General features: G+C 43.8%; 3 protein-coding genes across 4 annotated transcripts; 1 reads left to right on the forward strand and 2 right to left on the reverse strand.

Moving 5' to 3' along the window:
• The first annotated feature begins 4,742 nt into the window (after positions 1-4,742).
• On the forward strand, positions 4,743-9,244 carry LOC309887418 (olfactory receptor 4N5-like). The gene has a single exon (XM_082779113.1). It carries the CDS (start codon positions 6,081-6,083, stop codon positions 7,017-7,019), a length of 939 nt encoding a protein of 312 aa, XP_082635239.1. The 5' UTR covers positions 4,743-6,080; the 3' UTR covers positions 7,020-9,244.
• Positions 9,245-9,379: 135 nt separating this feature from the next.
• SDR39U1 (short chain dehydrogenase/reductase family 39U member 1) lies at positions 9,380-13,293 on the reverse strand. 2 transcript variants are annotated; one of them, XM_082779115.1, is made up of 6 exons: positions 13,274-13,293; positions 12,291-12,397; positions 11,871-11,953; positions 11,073-11,194; positions 10,339-10,482; positions 9,380-10,140 (listed from the first exon to the last, which is right to left on the reverse strand). In XM_082779115.1, exons 1-6 carry the CDS (start codon positions 13,287-13,289, stop codon positions 9,725-9,727), a joined length of 888 nt encoding a protein of 295 aa, XP_082635241.1. In that variant the 5' UTR covers positions 13,290-13,293; the 3' UTR covers positions 9,380-9,724. The 2 variants fall into 2 exon arrangements, with proteins under 2 accessions (XP_082635241.1, XP_082635240.1); XM_082779114.1 differs by lacking the exon at positions 13,274-13,293 and adding an exon at positions 12,910-12,969.
• A 6,477-nt stretch (positions 13,294-19,770) lies between these two features.
• LOC309887353 (olfactory receptor 6A2-like) lies at positions 19,771-20,727 on the reverse strand (the record flags this gene model as incomplete). Its single annotated transcript, XM_082778976.1, has 1 exon — positions 19,771-20,727. One exon carries the CDS (start codon positions 20,725-20,727, stop codon positions 19,771-19,773), a length of 957 nt encoding a protein of 318 aa, XP_082635102.1.
• Positions 20,728-21,169: the final 442 nt, after the last annotated feature.

The raw sequence follows: 21,169 nt of genomic DNA on the forward strand, positions 1-21,169 counted from the left end.
CACCAACTCATTGGCAGTAATAACCTGGAAAGATGGAGAGGAACACAAGGCGGATGCATTGTCTGTCCAACTTCAGCAGTATGAAGAAAGCCTCTCTTCCGCTCTATGGGCCTGTGTCTCAGCTGTGAGGAAACTTTCCCAAGAGGTCCAGCAAATCAAAGAGTTATGCCCTAATCCTTATCTATATGAACCAGTGTCTCAGCTATTAGGAGTAAGTGCTCCTCTGCCCAAGAGAGGACATAGCGGGTACACACCATGTGCCATGCTGTGGTTTTACCTGTGCAACCACAGGGAGGACATGAGGAAGTGGGATGGAAAATCTACCTCAACACTAACACATAGATACACGAATTACAAGGAAAAACAATGGAAAAAGGGACTGAAAAAGGGACTGCTAAGAAAATGACTGCTCCAGTATCCAGTGAGCAGATCTCCAAAACAGATGAGTTGAGTTTACTCCTGGCTTCAGTGAAGGGACATTTGATCCACATTTACATGAAGTGAGTAATGAATTTCAACACAGTGACCACAACTGATTGGAAGGGCCCTGCCTCCAGCCAGGCAGAGGAAAGGAGCAATCAGGTTTATTGGACTGTGTGGATTCAAAGGCTTGGCACATCAGACCCACAGAAGTATTAGGCTCTAGTGGACACTAATACACGGTGTAACTTAATGCCATCAAGTTAGAAAGGGGCAGAACCCATCTTTGTTACTGGAGTGACAGGGACAGCTGGTTGCATTGGCGGCTGAGGTGAGTCTAACAGGAATTGAGTGGCAAAAGCACTTGGTGACAAGTCTGGAGGCTCTGGTGCATCTTTGTCATAGACTACCTCATGGTATGGTATTTTAAGGATGCCAAAGGGTACTAGTGGGCTTTTGGCATAGCTGCCTTGGAGACAGAGGAAATTAAACAGCTGCCTACCTTGCCCAGTCTCTCAGAAGACCCTTCTGTTGTGGGACTGAAGAGGGCTGAAGAACAGCTGATATTGCTAATACATTTTTCACAATCCTTTTGGCAGCAGAGTGCAGGCCACACTTGGCTTTCACTTGGAGTGGTGTCCAGTACACCTGGAATCAACTGCCCCAGGGTGGAAATACAGCCCTACCATTTGCCATAGACTGATCCAGGCTGCACTGGAACAGGGGGAAGCTCCAGTGCACCTGCAATACATTGATGACATCATCAAGTGGGACGGTACAGCAGAAGGAGTATTTGAGAAAGGGAAGAAAATATCTCCAAGTCCTTCTGAAAGCTGGTTTTGCTGTAAACCAAAGTGATATTAAGGGACCTGCAAAGCAGATCCGGTTTTTAGAAATAAATGGCAAATTGGATATTGTCAGATTCCAGCGGATGTGATCAACAAAATAACAGCTATGTCTCCACCAGCTAGCAAAAAGGAAACAGCTTTCTTAGGATTTTTTGGCCTAAGAAAAGCTTTCTTAGACATTGTGGGTTTTTGGAGAACGCAAATTCCAAACTACAGTCTGATTGTATGTTGTCTCTATCAAGTGACCCGGAAGAAGAACAATTTCAAATTGGGCCCTGACCAATGACAAGTCTTAGAACAAATTAATCAGGATATTCATCATGCTGTAGCCATTGGGCCAGTCCAGGAAGGAAAAATCTAAAAAACATGCTCTACACTGCAGCTGGGGAAGAATGGCCCCACCTGCAACATCTTTCAGAAAGTACCAAGGGAGACCCCAAGTCATCCCCTAGAGTTTTGGAGTCAGGAATATACAGGCCAGCACGTGGATAGGCTGCTTGAGGGGTAGGCCTGACCATGGACACTTGGAAAGGCCACCTGGTTACTCAACACTAGGGTATCTGCCAACCAAACTGTCTTTGCACACTCAAAACTCTTATGCAGTGTAGAAGGAGATAATATCCCTGTATAAAAAACTTACTGGGGAAGACAGTCTGGGTTATTCGTGCCTCAGGTAAAGGCAAACGCATTTGTGGGACTGCTTTTGCTCAAGTACCTGGTTGCTCTTGATGGTAATGCATAAGCATGGGGAAGCCCCATATTTTGCTCAAAGGGATTTAATTTCGGTTGAGAAAAACCAATGATTTGAATTGTATTATGTTAATTGCTATATAATACAATATGTCATCGCTACTATGGTTGCTATATGCCACATCAGCAGTATTACAGTAAGAGTCACCCAGATTATATCTTTAATATCTTTACTGATGATTTGGAAGAGGGAATTGAGTGCACCCCCAAGTAAGTTTGCAGACAACACCAAGCTGGGGGGAAATGTCAATCTGCTGGAGGGCGGGAAGGCCCTGCAGAGGGACCTGAACAGGTTGGATCAATGGGCAGAGGCCAATGGGATGAGGCTCAACAAGTCTAAGTGGCGGGTCCTGCACTTTGGCCACAAGAACCTCATGCAACACTACAAGCTTGGGGCAAAGTGGCTCAAAAGATGTGCAGAGGAAAAGGATCTGAGGGTGCTGATTGATGCTTGCTTGACCATGAGCCAGCAGTGTGCCCAGGTGGCCAAGAAGGCCACTGGCATCCTGACTTGTATCAGGAATCGTGTAGCCAGAAGGACCAGGGACGTGATCTGTATTCTGCTCTGGTGAGGCCACGCCTTGAGTAGTATTCAGTTTTGAGCTCCTCGCTACAAGAAGGACATGAAGACCATGGAGCATTTCCAGAGAAGGGCTACAAAAGTAGGAGAGGAGAGCAACTACTGGTCTATAGTTCCCCAGCTCTTCCTTTATACCCTTTTTAAAAATGAGAGTGATATCTCCCTTTTTCCAGTCACCAGGAACTTTGGCCTGAGTGCCTTGATTCTTCAAATATGATGGAGACAGGCTTGATGACTACATCAGCCAATTCCCTCAGGAAAATTCCCAGCCCCTGCCTAGGGGTTCGGGGACTCAAGAGATATGGGAAGCCTGACCATTAGTAAAGACACTGAGGCACAGAAATTGTTAAGTATCTCTGCCTTCTCCACATCTGTCATTACCAGATCTCTGTCTTCATTTGTCAGAGGTGGTACACTTCCCTTAGTCTTTCTTCTGTGGCCAATGTACCTGTAGAACCTCTTCATATTATTCTTTGCATCCCTCACTAAGTTTAGCTCTTGGTAATTGGAGATTCCTCTCTGAGAGGCACTGAGGGACCATTTTCCACCCACACAATCTCTCAAGAGGTTTGCTGCCTGCCTTGAACACACATTCACGACATCACAGAGAGGCTACTGAGCTTGGTCAAGCCAGAGGACTATCACTCGTTCCTGCTCTTAAATAATCACATACCTTAGGGCTTTTATTAAGACCCCTGGGCATCTCAGTTAGCACTCTGGAAGAATGGCTGCTTTCTATAATTGTGTAACCTCCACACTTGGAACAAGAAACCACCTGCAGCCCCAGTTGTCTCTTAAAGAGACAAAGAAAGTAACATACAGAGGATGCAAAGAAACAAAATCTTCTTCATCCTCTGGCATACACCTTTCATCCTTTATCAGCAGGAGGTGAGTGAAGCATCTAAGGTCATAGGCAATCTGTTTGCATTCTGTCGTGCTAGTGCTGACAAGCAGACAGGGAAAAAAAACACTGAAAATGGGCATGGAATTTAACAGAACCGAACCTGTGGTGCATGCACAGCAGTGCTAAACATAGGAGTGTGGGGGAGAGGAAGAGAAAGAAGACTTCAAGCAGAGATGATGGACTACCAACAGAGATCCTGAAAGTGAGATATGTATTGAAGCTTTTATGCATTTTAGCTTTTGTAGGATTTTAAAGCTGGGATTGCTTCAGAAATAAAGTCACGGCTTGGAGTGAAGCTAAGAGTTTGGTAGCTGGAGAGCTGTTGGTACCTGGGAAGCACTTGGGAAAACAGTAGATAAGAGATGGAAGAATTAGGGGTGTTCAGGTCTTAGCTGTCTTACATAAAATTGATGTCAGTGAGAATTACCCCAAATCAATGAACTATCACAACCAATAAGGAAGAGAAGAATTACAGGCAATACTGTTCTCCTCCCAGTATGGGGTTTGAGATGTTGACTGCTAACCTTGCCTGAGGAGGAAGGACATTCTGCCTTAAACGGTGGATGACAAGAAGGGTGAGAACTGTAGTTTCACAGACATTTAGGTTCAAGAATGCCAGTCAGAATCAGGGAATAAATTCAGAGATTATATATAATTTTGATCTGTCCAAAGAAAAAAATGCAAGTCTGAGGTAGACATGTAGAATTCAAACAGCTGAACATAGTATTCAGTGCTGTCAGATCTGTTAGATCTGAAACTGTAGAGCAGAGCACATAAAATGGCACAAGAGGATGTAGCTTCAGTTGCTTCTATACCAGTTAGGGATGAGAAACCTAGGTGGTAGAGATGTGAAGTCATGAAAGTCAAGTGCAACCACAGAAGTATCTATAGGCAAGCAGAGGTGAGTGTTACTGCATTGGATGGGTGTGTAGGGTCAGATAAAGGACAGCAGTGTGGAGCAATAGATTCCTGCAGGAATCTTCCTGACACGTGATGGGATGGGAAGGGTTGTTAGGTTAGTTCCAGAGCCGACCAAATCAATGAGAGGAAATTTAAAGTGAGGCAAAGAGACACTTAGCTCCAGATGCCTGTTGGCATGGATTTGCAGGTAGCTGAGAAATTAAATAGTGGACAATATGGACCTATTTATACACACATCTAGCACAATGAGCCTTTCAACTGTCCATGTAGTAAAGGAGAAAATAAAGAAAACACAAAATATCAATAATATGATTTTCGTTGTTGTTTTGGTTTGTTTATTTCAAGGCATGATGAGAAATTTTGATATTTGACAGAAACATCAAAAAGTGTCTTAAAGGGTATTTTTCTCTCTTTTTTCCTTCCTTATATTCCTTTATTTCATTATTTTATTTTAATTAATGCGGTAACAGGCAGACATAGTCATGCATACAAACATACCATCTTTGCAGCAAAATGAAAGAAAGCTATTAGAGAAGAAAAGGAGACAAAATTTCATGTAACTTTCTTCTGACTCAGAAGAAACAGAACTGGAATTGGGAGGAATGACAGAACTTATTTTACAAGTCTTTCTATTTAACTAAAGTTGACTGTTTTTGTTTTCTTTCCTATGTTTTTTTTGTTTGTTTGTTTGTTTGTAATGTCTGTCTTTGTGAGAGATGAGTTAAAATCCACAATGTCATTCAAAATGTATGGAAATTTAAATGACTTGATCCATTCCATGGAAAAGCTCAATATGTTTTCAAAATCTCCCTTCAAGTCAATTCTTGGTGGATTAATTTCAGAGAGAGATTTAGATAATTGAATTTTCTTCATGGTTCCAATGGTCTGATGATTTCTTTGGAAAATTAGACACTGCTGAGGGATTTCTTTGAGGAAAGATGGAAGTCAGTATGTGATCTCGGCTCCCTTGAAAGACAATTGAGGAAAATATATTCTTTTAAAAAGTGCGTGAATTGAAAAAATTTATGATGGAATTCTTTATTCCTTGGGCTGGTTGTACAGATATCATTGACTGTAAAGCGATTTTAAATTGTTCAGTTGTAATACACTTCAGATATGAGTGATCTATACTTAGCTTTCTTTCATAATCCGTGGATGTGATTGTTAGGTTTACTGAGTTATTGGAGTGCAATTCATCTAGACTTGTTTGACTGTCTACATTAGAATGAATTGTATAGTACCCTGGAAGGGCCTACTTTTGTCGTTTGGAAAGGATGTATACAGGAGTAGTTCAGATAGACAGTTACACTGTAAACCACAAAAAATAGCTTACTATAGGAGACTGGACTGATACTTTATGACTTACACTTAATCCTGGTGCCCGTTCATGGGGTGTAGAGAAAATGTGGAACACCTGATGACGTGTGGATGTTTTCAGTTTATATTTCCAGTACAATGCCCAGGTTAATGGGAATCTAAATTACTAGCTTTCAAGTATTTCACCATAAGAAGTGCCTTAAAACTAGGCAATGGTCAAAGCATGTGCTTATTAGGCAGTCTAAGTATACCTGAAGTTAATTAAATATTCTAGTATATTTACACTGGTATTTGTTCATTTTTCTTTGATTACTGTTTTTCAGGGTTTTACAGAGTCCAAATGGAGTATGAGAACAACACAGTAGTTAAAGAGTTTGTTCTGTTAGGATTTTCTCAAACCCACAAAGTCCAGATGCTTCTCTTCTTCTTCTTCCTGCTGTTCTATATGATAATTCTCCCAGGCAACGTCCTTATCATTCTCACAATTCAAGGAGAGTCCCAACTGGGAACACCCATGTATTTTTTCCTGGCCAATTTGGCATTCTTGGACATCTGTTACTGTTGTGTGACCCCACCTAAAATGTTGGCTGACTTTTTCTCACACCGTAAGACAATCTGCTACAATGCTTGCATGGCCCAGCTTTTCTTCCTCCACTTCCTGGGAGCAGCTGAAGCTTTCCTGCTCGTGGCCATGGCCTATGACCGCTATGTAGCCATTTGCAAACCTTTTCACTACACCAGGCTTGTGAACAGGGCAGTATGCTATGTCCTGGTTGGAGCTTCATGGGCAGGGGGCTTCATCCATGGCATCACTCTATTTGCTCTCACCATTGCTCTCCCCTTCTGTGGCCCCAACATCCTGGACAACTTCTTCTGTGATGTCCATCAGCTGGTTAAATTGGCCTGTGCTGATACTCACGTAGTGGAACTTTTGATATTTCTCAACAATGGAGTTGTCATTGTCATGTGTTCTGCACTTCTGCTCATCTCCTACGCTGTCCTGCTGCTGAAGCTCCGGACACAGTCCTCCAAGGCAAAGAGCAAAATTGCTTCCACCTGTGTTTCCCACATCATTGTGGTTTTTGTCATGTGTGGCCCAGCTATGTATATCTATGTCTTACCCTTCCAAGCTGTCCCAATGGAAAAGATTGTTGCTCTTTTCCATACAGTCATCTTCCCCCTGACTAATCCCATAATCTATACCCTGTGTAACAAGGAGATCAGAAGCTCAGTGTGGAAGCTGGTCAGCAAATACATTCTTACGTGTGGAAAAATATAATAAAGAAACAGTTAAGTATTTTGAAGTAAATAAAACTGTTTTTGTTGCTGTTGTTGTTTTGTTTGTTAATAAAGTTCTCTTAGGAGCAACTCCATGATGTACATTATGTAAGAGCATAATACATAAACAGTAATCTTTAAGAAATTTTCTTCCATCAAAAAAGCCATAGGGTGATACTAATTACTGTATGGAATCATTTAGAGGAGAACCAAGCTGTGTAAAGGAATCATATGAGTAGTGCTATGAAGTTACTGTTAAAAATCTTTCTTTTCTTATTTTCTTTTTTTTCTTTTTTTTTATTTTGAGAAATAATCTGGTAGGTTTTGAGACTTTCTACAATTATTAATGGACTTGAGGTTCTGATGCAGAGAGTCAAAATGGTTGCAAGCATGTTAATTCAAGATTTCAGTTTATAGTTGAACTTTGAACGTTGATGCTGCCTTTCTGGAGCATGACTGCCTCCCCTCTTCCATCGCTGCCTTTGAATGAGTTGATTGCTTCCCCACAAAGGGACAATGTGTATGCTGCTGGATCATCTAGTTTGTAGGCAAGCTTTTGCTTCTCATCCAACATAGCTAGTCCACTGAAATTGTTAAGTGAAAATCAAAGGCAATGTGGTCATGGTCTTATGGGAGGCATAGAATCATATATTTGGATTGGAAGAGAGCTTAAAGATGATCTAACTTCAAACCCTCTCCCATGGGCAGGGATGCCACCCTCTAGACCAAGTTGCTCAAAGCCCCATCCAACCTGTCCTTGAACACTTCCAGGGATGGGAAATCCACAACTTTCCAGGGCAACCTGTTCCACTACCTCATCACACATTGATTGTAGTGTTTCTCTATACAGTTACAGGCATCTGCAACATAGAATCCTATGGATTCCTAAGGATTCCTGCAAAAGGCATTTCTAGGGAGAGATTCAACCAACACAATTTCTGCTTTGAGTTGAAATAAACTGTGCCATTTTTTCTGTCTTGGCGCTTACTTGCCCTGTAATTTACCTCTTGTATTGCCTCTCAAGTAGAATTGGCCAAATAATTCCTTGTTGAGAAAAATTAATTCCTTTTGTTGAAAAACCAGGATTTCAGAGAACATGGTTTTCTTACTGGAGTGTATGTTTCATAGACAATGTAGGTGCAGAATATGCTAAATATAGCTCCATCCACAAAGTCTCCACTAATATGCAAGAAGGCACTGCACCGCACCGTACAGAATCACAGAATGGCTGAGGTTGGAAGGGACATCTTGAGATCATCTGCCCCCCCGCCAAGCAGGATCACCTAGAGCACATTGCATGGGATGGCATCCAGGCAGGTTTTGAATATATCCAAAGAAAGAGAGTCCACAACCTCTCTGCGCAACCTGTTCTAGTGGTCTGTCACCCTCACAGTAAAAAAATGTTCCTTAATAGCTGGAAATTTCTGTGTTTCAACTTGTGCCCGTTGTCTCTTGTCCTGTTGCTAGGCACCACTGAAAAGAGTCTGACCCCATGCTCTTGACACCCTCCCTTCAGGTATTTGTACTCATTGAAATAAGACCCACGCTCAGTCTTCTCCAAGCTAAAGAGGCCCAGCTCTCTCAGCCTCTCCTCGTATGAGAGGTACTCCACTCCCCTCATTATCTTTGTAGCCTTCTGCTCATTTAACTATCTTCTGCATACCATTTGGCAAAATAAAACTGTCAAGTTGAAAATTGACTTTTCTAAGGTCAGCTTTCTCTACTAACCCCTTTCTGAGGGTGGTTTTCCTAGTTAGACCACTTTGAAGACAGCTTGATCCCCACTTTGGGGATTGATTTGTTAGCTAGTGGCACTGGTTATGTTTTGAATATATGTATGTGCCTATAAGTAATCAATAATGAGAATGCTTGCAATTTCACTAGCATTGTTTGTAATAACCTGTAATATTAGTATATATGCTTACTGCTTTATTACTGACTACTGCTATTGACTTTTTATATATAAACACATACAAATACACACACTTGTTTTCCTGATAATAATTCATAATAGCTCGATAAATATACTTGTGTTATTAAACACACGTATACATGCTAGCAGTGATTTGTAGTAACTTGTCATAAAGCAGAAAAACTTATGAATGAAAACCCTTACGTACTATGGAATCCTGCAAATCCACCTGTAGGGGCACAATGCTCAGGCCGAGTCAGCTGGAGGTTCTGACACCTTTGCTCTAGCACGAATCTACCAGAAAAAAAGGAGAAGGCAAGGTCTCCAAGTCACCCATATCCATCACTCTCTGTACCTCCTCAAATGGATCCCCCCCTTTCTTAATTACAAGCTTACAATTAATTAATTACAATTTCCTATGAGATTGAGACAAGGAAAACAGAAGAGCGTAACTAAGTCTCTTGTGATCATGTGGTGAAAGACATTGGGAAAAAAAGGAAGAGAGACTTCCAGTAACACGGAGAAGAGTTACAACACCTGAAAATCTTCCCTGCTACCATACCTCTTTTGCAGGGGGCAGAGACATCCTTCCCCCAAAGTGCTCTGTGAGCAGCTCACATAAATGCTGTGGAAAAGAGATGGCAGATTCAGCAGTCACAATCCTTTAAGAGCTCCTAAACTGGCGATGAGCAAAAGAAGACAGAACAGGAAAAGACACCCTCTTTCACCCAAGGAAAGGTATATGAGCCAGGGAACCACAAAACAAGGCCCTAAACAGCCTGAACAAGGAATGCTCAAGCCACAATGTCCTTCAAAGCTGCAGAAAGGTCAGGAAAGATGAAATGGTAGCCGCTCTCCAGGGTGCGCTTTGGTACCACTTTCTGGCCCTCCAACAACATAACAGCCCGCTCGACCCCAAAGACAGCTCGCACGGCCCAGGCAGGCATTGGCAGTAGGGCTGGGCGTCCCAGGGCTGCAGCAAACTCCTGAGTGAAGGTGCTGTTGGAGGTGGCAGGAGAAGATGGGGAGACACCATTAAAGACCCCTTGCAGGCACTCATTCTCCAGGGCATGACATATGATCCCAGCCAGGTCCTGAATGTGGATCCACGGGAATGGCTGGTGCCCAGACCCTATGGGGCCTCCCAGTCCTAGCCAGAATGGCCAGAGCATCTGAGAGATTGCGCCACCACCTCGGCCCAGCACTACACCTGTGGAAAGAACAGAGTGAGACAGGGACCCTCTCCAGCCCCAGACCTACAGCCAGGAGACAATCCTTAGAGGGCGGGACCTGGGACCGCACCCCAACAAGACAAGATACATAATCTGATGCACTTCTCCCACCCCTTCCCCTCCTGCCCCAGCTCCAAAGCACAGCCACTGCAGTCATGCATGATGCCCTGTCTTACCAGATCTCACCAGAACACCACGAGTTGGACCATCAGGGATGACAGCTGCAGCTTCCCAGGAGCTCACCAGACGTGAGAAGAAGTCAAAATTCCCTCCAGGGCTATCCTCAGTATACTCAGCTGTGGGGCTAGGGCGGTAATAGCCTGTGGGTATAACAGCAAAAAGCGGGTTGGGATTGAATCCCAACATCAGCTGGCCCTCTTCTCCCCAACCCTTATCCCTGTCTCCAGGGACATCCTCATATGAACAGCACTAGGTTTTGAACTACAAATGCACTCTGCAGGTTCAACAGCATGTGCTAGTATTCCAGCTGAGATGGCAACGCCATGAATCAAATGCACCAGCAAACAAGGCACTGAGCTGGCTGCATAGAAAGGAGCTTCCTGTCTGTCATAAATGCTAACCCGCAGCAGCTTCAAAGCCTGTAGGAAGCAGAAATGCAAAGCTGGAGATGTATGGGGGGATTCAGCTTAGACAACTTGGTTCTACAGATGCCTTAAGGCTTTCACAGGGAAAACATTAAGTCCTGTCCTAATGCTACCAAGTGAAAGCATGAGAATCCAAGTTCCACTGCAGTACAAAAAAAAGCTGACCAAGCCTTGCCTAGTCGCAGTGATGCTAATGACAATAAAGCTGGCCTTTCAAGGCAAGACATATTTTCCCCAGAAGCATGCTTCTGTCTGGAGGTACACCTCTCCTCATCAGCATGAGGCACGCTGGGCCCAACCAATACCTACGCCGGTGACGACGACCCAAGCATTGGGTGGCTGGTCAGCATCAGCAATGGCTTTGGCCAAGGTCCTGGTGGTTTCAACTCGGCTGCTGATAACTTCCTTGCAGAAAGCATCTCCCCATCTGGAAAAAGGAGAGCCACTCATACTTCCCACCAGGATATCCCAGGAAACAATAGCCCCATGGGGAGCCCCCACCGTCACCTCACAAGCACAGGAGATGTCACATAAATTCCCCCCACCCCAGAGTAGAAGGAGGACATAGAATATTACTACCTAAACATACGATAACTGTGGGAGAACACGGCTCACCATTTCCCAGAACAGGCTATAGGTTTTGGATGCCCTTAGGGCAAACACATTAGAAAATGTGGGCACCAAAGCTGTGTGAATTCTCCTCAAGCACCTGGAAGAGGCATTTCCAAAAACACCCTCAGCAATACAAGAACAACTTCCACAGTCCATTTTGGTTCTGACTTTATCTAAGCATATTATTAAGTATTGTCTAAGCATAGGCATCTGGTGCCTTTTTGGACATATGCAACTACCTTGCCTGGCCTCCACCTGTCAGTCCAGAAGAAAATGCATCTTTTAAAATTCTCTGGGGACTTGACAGGCCTACAGAAATGTTTTGGATACCTGAAGACTCAGATGTCAACAGCCAGGGAACCCAGGTTGTCCTTTCTGGACACCCTACTCCCTTGCCAGACCCACTCCACATTTTCTGACAACATTGGGCTGTCTTGCCTTCACCTTGTCCCCACAACACTATGGAACACTAAGTTACAACACTACATTACCTGCGGAAAGGGTTGAGGACATTCTCACCAGCCAAGTTCACCACTGCATCGCACTGGGGCAGTCCAACGCGGGACAACTCTTCCTAGGCAGCAGTAACAGAGACATCACACACCCAGCCTTCCCTCTTCTCAAGCCTTCCCAACAACCAAGCAGGATGAGCTCCCAAGACATCCAGCCAGTTACTTCCTGACCTTTGTAAAACACTGCCTGTCGCACAAGCATGAATGGAGAACATTTTGCTCCTTGGAGCTGCAGCAGTACCCACCCCAACTGACCACAACCAGTACAGCACCTAGGAGATGCAGGGTACATCAGTGGGAAACAGTTTCCCCACTGCAAATTCCCTGCATGCCATGCCAGGTAGGCTAGCTCCTCAGCCTTGACATGGTCTCCCTTCTGTAATCACTCTTATTTCGTACCCAGCTGATGCGATTCTTGCCCCCTTGTCGAGAGACATGGGTCACCTCATGACCATGGCTCTGAAGCAAATGGGTCAGGGCTCTGCCCACAAATCCAGTCCCACCACCTGTGAAAAAGACAGGATATTACAGACCAGAAGCAGCTTGCAAAGCTACCGCAGGAGTTCCTGTTACCATGGCCATCCTCCTAGGGTACACCACTGGGCCCTGATCACCCTCTCCCCAGCCCTCCCACTGCAGGCCTCCACCACTCCCTATACCCTGGCTCCACGCACTGCATCCTACCCCTCAGGGTGCCTGGATCCCAACTGCTACCCACATTATGCTGAATCACACAGGACATTGAGATGCTCGAGCGTGTCCAGAAAAAGCCATTGAAGCTGGTGAGGGGTCTGGAGGGCAAGTCTTATGAGGAGCGGCTGAGGGAGCTGGGCTTGTTCAGCCTGGAGAAGAGGAGGCTCAGGGGTGACCTTATCGCTCTCTACAGATACCTTAAAGGAGGCTGTAGTGAGGTGGGGGTTGGTCTGTTCTCCCACGTGCCTGGTGACAGGACGAGGGGGAATGGGCTTAAGTTGAGCCAGGGGAGTTTTAGGTTGGGTAGTAGGAAAAACTTGTTTACCGACACGGTTGTTAGGCATTGGAACGGGCTGCCCAGGGAAGTGGTGGAGTCACCATTTCCTGGAGGTCTTTAAAAGACATTTAAATGTAGAGCTTAGTGATATGGTTTAGTGGAGGACTGTTAGTGTTAGGTCAGAAGTCGGACTGGGTGATCTTGGAGATCTCTTCCAACCTAAACGATTCTGTGATTCCGTGAATCCAGGCCCAGCCCCTCCCCCCCCCAATTCCCAAACCACATCTCCCTCAGAGCTCCTAGAGCCCCCCCTGCGCCCTACGGCTCCCCGGGGAACCCCACTCCGCAGCAGCCGCCCCCCCCCCTCACAGATCCCCTCACAGCTCCCCGCGCAGCCGCGCCCCGCACTCACCCACCAGCACCCGCATTGCTGCCGGCTGCGCATGCGCAACCGCTCCCGCCCGCCGAGCGCAGTCGGTCTCCCTCCCGCCCTTGGTGTCCCGGCGCGTGCAGTTCCCCACCCCCCTGGGGGATCCTTAAAGGGCCCGCGTGCTGCGGGCGCTGACGGGAGGGGCTGAGGCAGGAACGCCAAGGGCGGCAGGCGGCCGCCATGGGTGACGGGTCCCGTGGTGGGAAGGTGGCGACGGAGAAACGGCTGCCGTGAGCCCGGCAGGCGCTGGGGAACGTGCGGCTCCCCAGGTCAAAGCGAGGGGAACGGGGGTGTAGCGTGACACAGGTGACGCCTATTGGAAGAATGTGATGAAATGGGAGTGTGGCCATCTATTAATTTAAACAGTGAGTGAGGCAGGAATTATGGCTGTTGCATGGAGAGGTAAGAAAGGAACCTGGGTAACAACAGCGAATCGGCTTTGGAGATGGAGAAACTCTGAATTTGGCTTTGGGGTGATGTGACCTGTGAAACAGTTGGGAGCTCATGTTGAATGTCTACGTTAGAACGCAGTACATAGTGAAAGCAGTAACCCGGGGGAGAAATTCACCCACCAACTGCCTGCACTGTCAACAGGACTGTCATAGAATCATAGAAACACAAGATTGGAAAGGACCTACAAAATCACCTAGTCCAAACATCCTATCATCAATACTACCCACTAAGCTACTCATATCTCAACATCATGTCCTGAAGGTGGAACTGCTGTATTGAAATTGCTGCTTGCCAGCCACGTCTTGTCACCTCAAACAGCTGCAGTGTGTGTCTCGCTCTCCTGAGGAGGGATCTCGGACCTTGACTCATGTCAGAGCTCTGCCCAGATTTATGTGTTTGTGAATAGAAGTTGCCATCTACTGCCATAGACATCAACTTGGTAAATGGAACCTACAGTGTATGCCACTGAGTAGTGGTGTTCTGTGCCTGCAATTGCCCAGTCCCCAGCTTCCCTGGGACAGCTGTTACAGACGGAGTCTCTTGGGCTGGAAACAAGCCCATTTCCAAAGCCTTTATGAGCCAGGCATGAAACTGGATTTACCCAACAAGAAACAGGTACCTGCTGCAAGTACTTTGCCTGGCATTGTGACTTGCTAAGTATTACCTCACCTTGATCACTTAAGTATGTGGCCTAAATTTCAGCATGCTTCACTACAATGTATTTGTCTAGCTGAGTTGCTGTATCATAGCCTTGCTTTGTATAAGCAATACATATGCATACAGTAGCTGGAAGTGGTGAGCCATGACAAACAGGACAATGTGAACAGGATGTGAACAACCTTGGATTAGTGTGTGACAGGAGAACATCTGAAACTGCTGCAATGACATCATCATGAACTGATCTGATTTGTGGCCTGGACAGACATCTGGAAATAAAATAAAATGAAATAAAATAAAATAAAATGAAATAAAATAAAATAAAATGAAATAAAATAAAATTAAAATAAAATAAAATAAAATAAAAATGGGAGGGTAACATTTCTACTTGGATGACTGACAGTGCTCTAGTTCTCCCTGTGTCCCCTGTGTCTGTGAGGGCACCATGTCACAACTCAGAGCTGAAGTCAGGCTCTTTCTGCTCTACACTTCCTCTTGCTATTCAGTCTCATTCCAGAAGTCCTGCACTGTAGCCCCTGGCCATTTCTCTTTTTGTCTTGAGGAACTCAGTGTGCCCAACCATTTGGATACTTCATTTCTTCATTTGTATACTTCATTTTCCAAGCTCATTACCAACCCATCAGAAAGCTGAAGTTCTTTGTTCTCTTCACTGTGTGAATATGGTTCTGTATTGGAAGGAAGGCCTTGCAAAAGCAAAGAGTGAAAACAAATATTCAACTGGTACCACAGACTTGTCAAGAAAACTCAAGGAAATAGTGGATAGCTACTGACCAGAGATTTCATAGGGTTGGGAAATTATGTTTCTCTATGCCAAAAAATCTTTTATTTAATCAACACTTTATCTACAATGTCTGATTTTTTTTCCCTCATTACATGAAAAATAAACAAGAAAAGAATAAGAATAAGAATAAGGATAAGAATGAGAGTGAGAAAAAGGAGAGTAAATCCAAATCCTTTATGCTTTAGCAGCAGCTTAAAAAATAACGAGTAACAATGTTATGTTTTAATTTGTTCAATTTTTTAGGCAACCAAAACTTTAAAAGTTTTTGGATTCAAGAACCATGAAACTTAAATGTAAAATATTCCCAGATTCCATCAAAGGTATATATAATCCTTTACTGAAAAATGACGTAAAACTAATGAAAAATAATAATATTTTTGAAGGAAAGTTAGCTGAAAAATGATACTGCCCAAGCATGATTCTGTAACCCAAATTCGAATATATCAATCTGGAAAAACAACAACAACAACAACAAAAACAAAAACACCTACCAAGAGCTAGAAAGAAAACAATTAACAATCTAACCATTTTCTTTTACCTTTTCTACTTCCTTTTGTTGTGAAAAAATAATAATAATAATAATAAAAATAATGAATAAGAAGACCTCATGAAGCCCATATGTTGGGTTGTGTCTCTACTTATCTAGCAGGGGAGACACCATGATCAGGCAGGTGGTTTTCCCAGGGCAAGACTCATCCCCTGCACTCCGGGTGTGCTGACTCCTGCAATTTCCCCAAATGCAGGAAACTCGACTGCATAATTTGTGGTAGAGGGGGGCTGCATTCATGTATTTTTCCTACACCTGGGATGGGGCAACCCTGGCTATATGTGCAGACTGTGCGATGAGACACTGTAAGGCAGCCCCACAGAGAGGGATCTGGGGGTTGTGGTTGATAGCAAGTTGAATATGAGCCAGCAGTGTGCCCCAGCAGACATGAAGGCCAACCGTATCCTGGGGTGCATCAAGCACAGCATTGCTAGTCGGTCGAGGGAGGTGATTGTCCCGCTCTACTCTGCGCTGGTGTGGCCTCACCTCGAGTACTGTGTGCAGTTCTGGGCACCACAGAACAAGAAGGACATTAAACTGTTGGAGATTGTCCAGAGGAGGGCAATGAAGATGGTGAAGGGCCTAGAGGGGAAGACGTATGAGGAGCGGCTGAGGGCACTGGGCCTGTTCTGCCTGGAGAAGAGGAGGCTGAGGGGACATCATCGTGGTCTACAGCTTCCTCTCGAAGGGGAGTGGAGAGGCAGGTGACCTATTCTCTGTAAACACCAGTGATAGGACCTGCAGGAATGGTGTTAAGCTGAGGCAGGGGAAGTTTAGGCTTGACGTCAGGAGGGGGTTCTTCACCGAGAGGGTGGTTGCACACTGGAACAGGCTCCCCAGGGACGTAGTCACTGCACCAAGCCTGTCTGAATTTAAAAAGCGATTGGACTGTGCACTTAGTCACATGGTCTAAACTTTTGGGCAGACCTGTGCGGTGCCAGGAGTTGGACTTAATGATCCTTATGGGTCCCTTCCACCTTGGGATATTCTGTGATTCTATGAAAAAAAAAAAAAAAAAAAAAAAGAATAAGAAAACCTCATGAAGCCCCTATGTTGGGTTGTGTCTCATATTTTTCAGAAATAAGATATATTTATTGAAAAACAAAATTTCAGTGGCTAAGTTTTTAAAGGAAATTTTCAATCAGTTGTTGATGTAATTTCAGATTTTAAACTTGTTATCAAACAAGCAGAGATGCATTTAAAGTGTGTTCAGTAAACATTTAATAAAAAATAGCTAATACTGCCATCATCTGTTCTAAAGAGTTACTGGCTCAGAATTAGATATACGTACTGTAGAAACTACGTTTGGGTGATAAATCTTACCATTTTTGTCTACAAGAAGTTTAGGATTACATTCGGGTGTCTTGACATTACACATTTACAATATAGTTGTTACAAACTGAGCTAGCTGCCTAGAAAAGCTTTACAGGCAAAGGAGAGAAGGTGCATCAGCAGAAAACTTTTTTTTTTCTTTTTTTTTTTTAACCTTAAATGTGTGCCTCTGGCAGGGATGCTACGCACTAGATCAGGTTCCCAAGGGCCTCATCCAGCCTGGTCTTGAACACCTCCAGGGACAGGGAATCCACAACCTCTCTGGGCAACCTGTTCCAATGCCTCACTACCCTCTGCGTAAAGAATTTCCTCCTAACATCTAATCTAAATCTCCCTTCTTTTATCATAGAATCACAGAATGGCCTGGGTTGAAAAGGACCTTAAAGATCACCTAGTTTCAACCCCCCTGCTCTGGGCAGGGTTGCCAACTACTAGAGCAGGCTGCCTAGAGCCGCATCAGGACCCCCAAGTCCTTCTCTGCATGGCTACTCTCACATTCTTCGCCCAGTCTATGTAAATACCTGGGATTGCCCCAGCCCAAGTGCAACACCTTGCATTAGGTGATGCATTAGGTGATGCCTCTGGATGGCATCCCTTCCCTATATTGCATCGACTGCACTGCTCAGCTTGGTGTCATCTGCAAACTTGCTAAGGGTACACTTGATTCCGTCATCTATGTCATTGATAAAGATGTTGAAGAGCACTGGTCCTAAGACCAACCCCTGAGGGACACCATTTGTGACTGGTCTCCACAGAGACATAGAACCATTGACCACAACCTTTTGGCTTTATGGTGCAAGCTACCACCAGAAGGTTTGAAACACACTCAGTGCTTCATGCCACTATCGGAAACACCGTCCTGGGCCTTGAAAAGAAAGATTTATGGCAAGGTGACACTCCAGAAAGAACTGAATCGGAAAACAGGACTCATTTCTGAAACAACCTCATAGACACCTGAAACAAAGAATATGGCTTTGAGTAGGTGTATAAGATTCCCTGTCATGCACCAGCCCCTGGGAAGACAATAATATGGTGGACTTTTAAAAACTGAGAGCAATGGATGATGGAACATTCAAGCACGGAGATACAGATTTAGCAAAAGCCACTTGGTTAGTTAATACTCAATTATTTGCTAATTGATATGGTCCTCCCAATTGAAACCTGCATGTGCTTTAAAAGGGGATAAAGTCCCTGAAGAGCACGTACAAAAAACATGCTGGGGAAGACAGTCTGGGTTATTGCTGCCTCAGGCAAAGGCAAACACATCTGTGGGATTACTTTTGCTGAAGATCTGGGACTACTTGTTGAAAAATGCATAGGGTTTGGCAAGTCTGATATGTATCTTGAGGGGATTTGATTTTATCAAAGAATAGCCAATGATTTTAATTGTAAGATGTTAGTTGCTATATGATGCCATCATTGCTATGGTTGCTATATGTCATGTCAATGTTATTACAGTAAGAATCATCCAAACTAATGAAGAAAAGATTTTGGTGGAACCAAGCGAAGTGAAGCGGAGATGGAATCAGAGCTGACCTCATCATGCAACTATCCAACACCATACACCATCTCTCTTGCCCTCAGAAATGCCCCATTAAGACAGGTGGAGCCCAAAATTATAAACTAAATGAACTCAATGGACATTTTAGTGGGAAGGCTTATAGACTAAGGGTATGATATCTGTGTTTATATGTCAAAAGACAAGAAGTGTGGTGGTGATTAACTGGCATGTATTGGAAAGTGTGGGACGTGAGCATGATGCACATAGACTAAGAGGTAGATATTGTCCTCGTTTTGGCTGGGATAGGATTAATTTTCTTCCTTGTAGCTGTTATGGTACTGTGTTTTGGATTTAGCAGAAAAATAATGCTGATAACACACTGATATTTTAGTTGTAGAACATTGCTTACACCAAGTCAAGGAATTTTCAGCTTCTCATCCTGGCCAGGTAGAGAGGAGCTGGGGGACTGGAGATGCACCAGAAGTTGTGGGGGACACAACCAGCACAGCAGACCCAAACTGGCCAAAGTGGTATTCCATACAATATGACATCATGCTGAACAATAAAACTTGGGGAAGGTGGCCAGTGAGGAGCTCCCATTACTTGGGGGTTGGTTGGGCATCAATTAGTTGGTGGCGAGTAATTGTGTTGTGCAGCACTTGTTTTGTTTACTCTTTTCTCTGTATTGTTTTTTGTTTGTTTGTTTGTTTGCTTTTATTTTTATTTTTTTTATTCTTTTCTTATTAAACTGTTCTTATTTCAACCCATGAGTTCTGACACTTTTACATTTTCTTATTCTTTCCCCTGTCCCAGTACAGGGGAGTAAGTGAATGGATGTGTGGTACTTAGCTGCATGACAGGTTAAATCACAAGAATTGATTATACAGGAGAATGAACTGCAAAAGCGGGAGTTTTCCCCTGACCTTAACACCACATTTACCTTTGACTGTTACTATTATTTCTCCTTAAAAGGACCTACGGGGACGTTCATAGTGACATAAGACCATGAGTATGACTGTGTATCATTCAGTTCCCTGCAATTCCAAAATTTAAAGAAAAAAAAAAAAAATTTTTTTTTTGGACCAGCTTGCTTCAGCTTCTGAAGTACAAACCAGAGATTTTCATAACTTGATTTAATTATAAAATCCTATGTTTTTATATGGTTTTCTTATCTTTCCAATCTCTCATTAAACCTGCTGATGCTTCTGCAAGGAAACTGTTTTGTTGAAGAAAACCTTTTTGACAGCATCCTTGATTTCCTGGTTCCTTAGGCTGTAAATTATGGGGTTGAAGAGAGGAACAACAATAGAATAGAAAGCAGACACAATTTTGTGTGAGTCATGAACTGCAAGTGTTTTGGGCCTCACATAGATGAAAATGCTTGTTGCATAGAAGACAATAACCACTATAAGGTGGGAGGCACAGGTGGAAAAGGCTTTTTGGCAACCTTGTACAGATGAAATGTGAAGAACAGTGAAGATAATATAGGCATAGGATAGCATTACTATGGAGAGAGGCATCAGGAGAATAAATAAGGCAGCCACAAAATCCATAAGAACAGCTCTTTCCATATCTGTGCAGGCTAAGTTCAAGAGAGGCGAAACATCACAGAAGAAATGGTTAATTATATTGGGTCCACAGTAAGTTAACTGAGAGATAAAAAATACTTTACATCCAGAAATTAAGAAACCAGTCAACCAGGATCCCATAGTAAGGTAGACACAGACAATATGTCTCATAATGGTGGAGTAATGGAAAGGCTTACAGATGGCGACATAGCGGTCATATGCCATGACTGCTAGGAGGAGGCACTCAGTGTTTCCCAGGCTGAGGAAGAAGTACAGCTGTGTCATGCATCCCATGAAGGAGATTTCCTTTGCCTCTGATACAAAGCTCAGCATTGTCTTGGGAAGTGTGACTGTCACATACCAGATTTCCAGGAAGGACAAGTTAATTAGAAAGAAATACATGGGGCAGTGGAGGTTATAGTTTGTCCAGACAGCCAGAATGATGATTACATTTTCTGCTAAAACTAAGATATATGCTATGAGAAATATTGCAAAGAAGAGAATCTGCAAGTGAGGAGCAATGGGAAATCCAAGAAGGATGAACTCTTTGACTGTGGTGTGATTGCCAACTTCCATGTCTCCCATCTACCTCTGTAAAGACAATGACATCAATGACTTACTATTAGTGAATATAATTCACTTGTCTCTCTGTATCTCTCTCACATTTTACAGTTGTTTTACATTTCTTTCACACTACGTTAGAGTTGATAGTGCTATACTTACTAGTACCGTTAATCATTAAGATAGTCAAAGACATGCTAGTTAGAAGAAAATTACCGTAACTCAAGAGGATTATGAATTCTCTGAGCTACATAATGCCTAACTCCTATTTGACCTTCTACAGAGAATAATCTGTTACTCTGTCTTGTCCTTTTCTAAATTTTACAGTGCACTAATCTGTGGGTTTGTGAACAGAGTTGCCAGAAAATCAATCCCCATAGATACTTGTGAAAATCACAGTTATCAACATCATTAGCAGCATCTACGTAGTCACTACCAATGCATTATTACTTTGTAA

The sequence above is a fragment of the Aythya marila genome (assembly GCF_965140915.1).
Source record: "Aythya marila genome assembly, chromosome: 25".
Classification (NCBI taxonomy): domain Eukaryota; kingdom Metazoa; phylum Chordata; class Aves; order Anseriformes; family Anatidae; genus Aythya; species Aythya marila.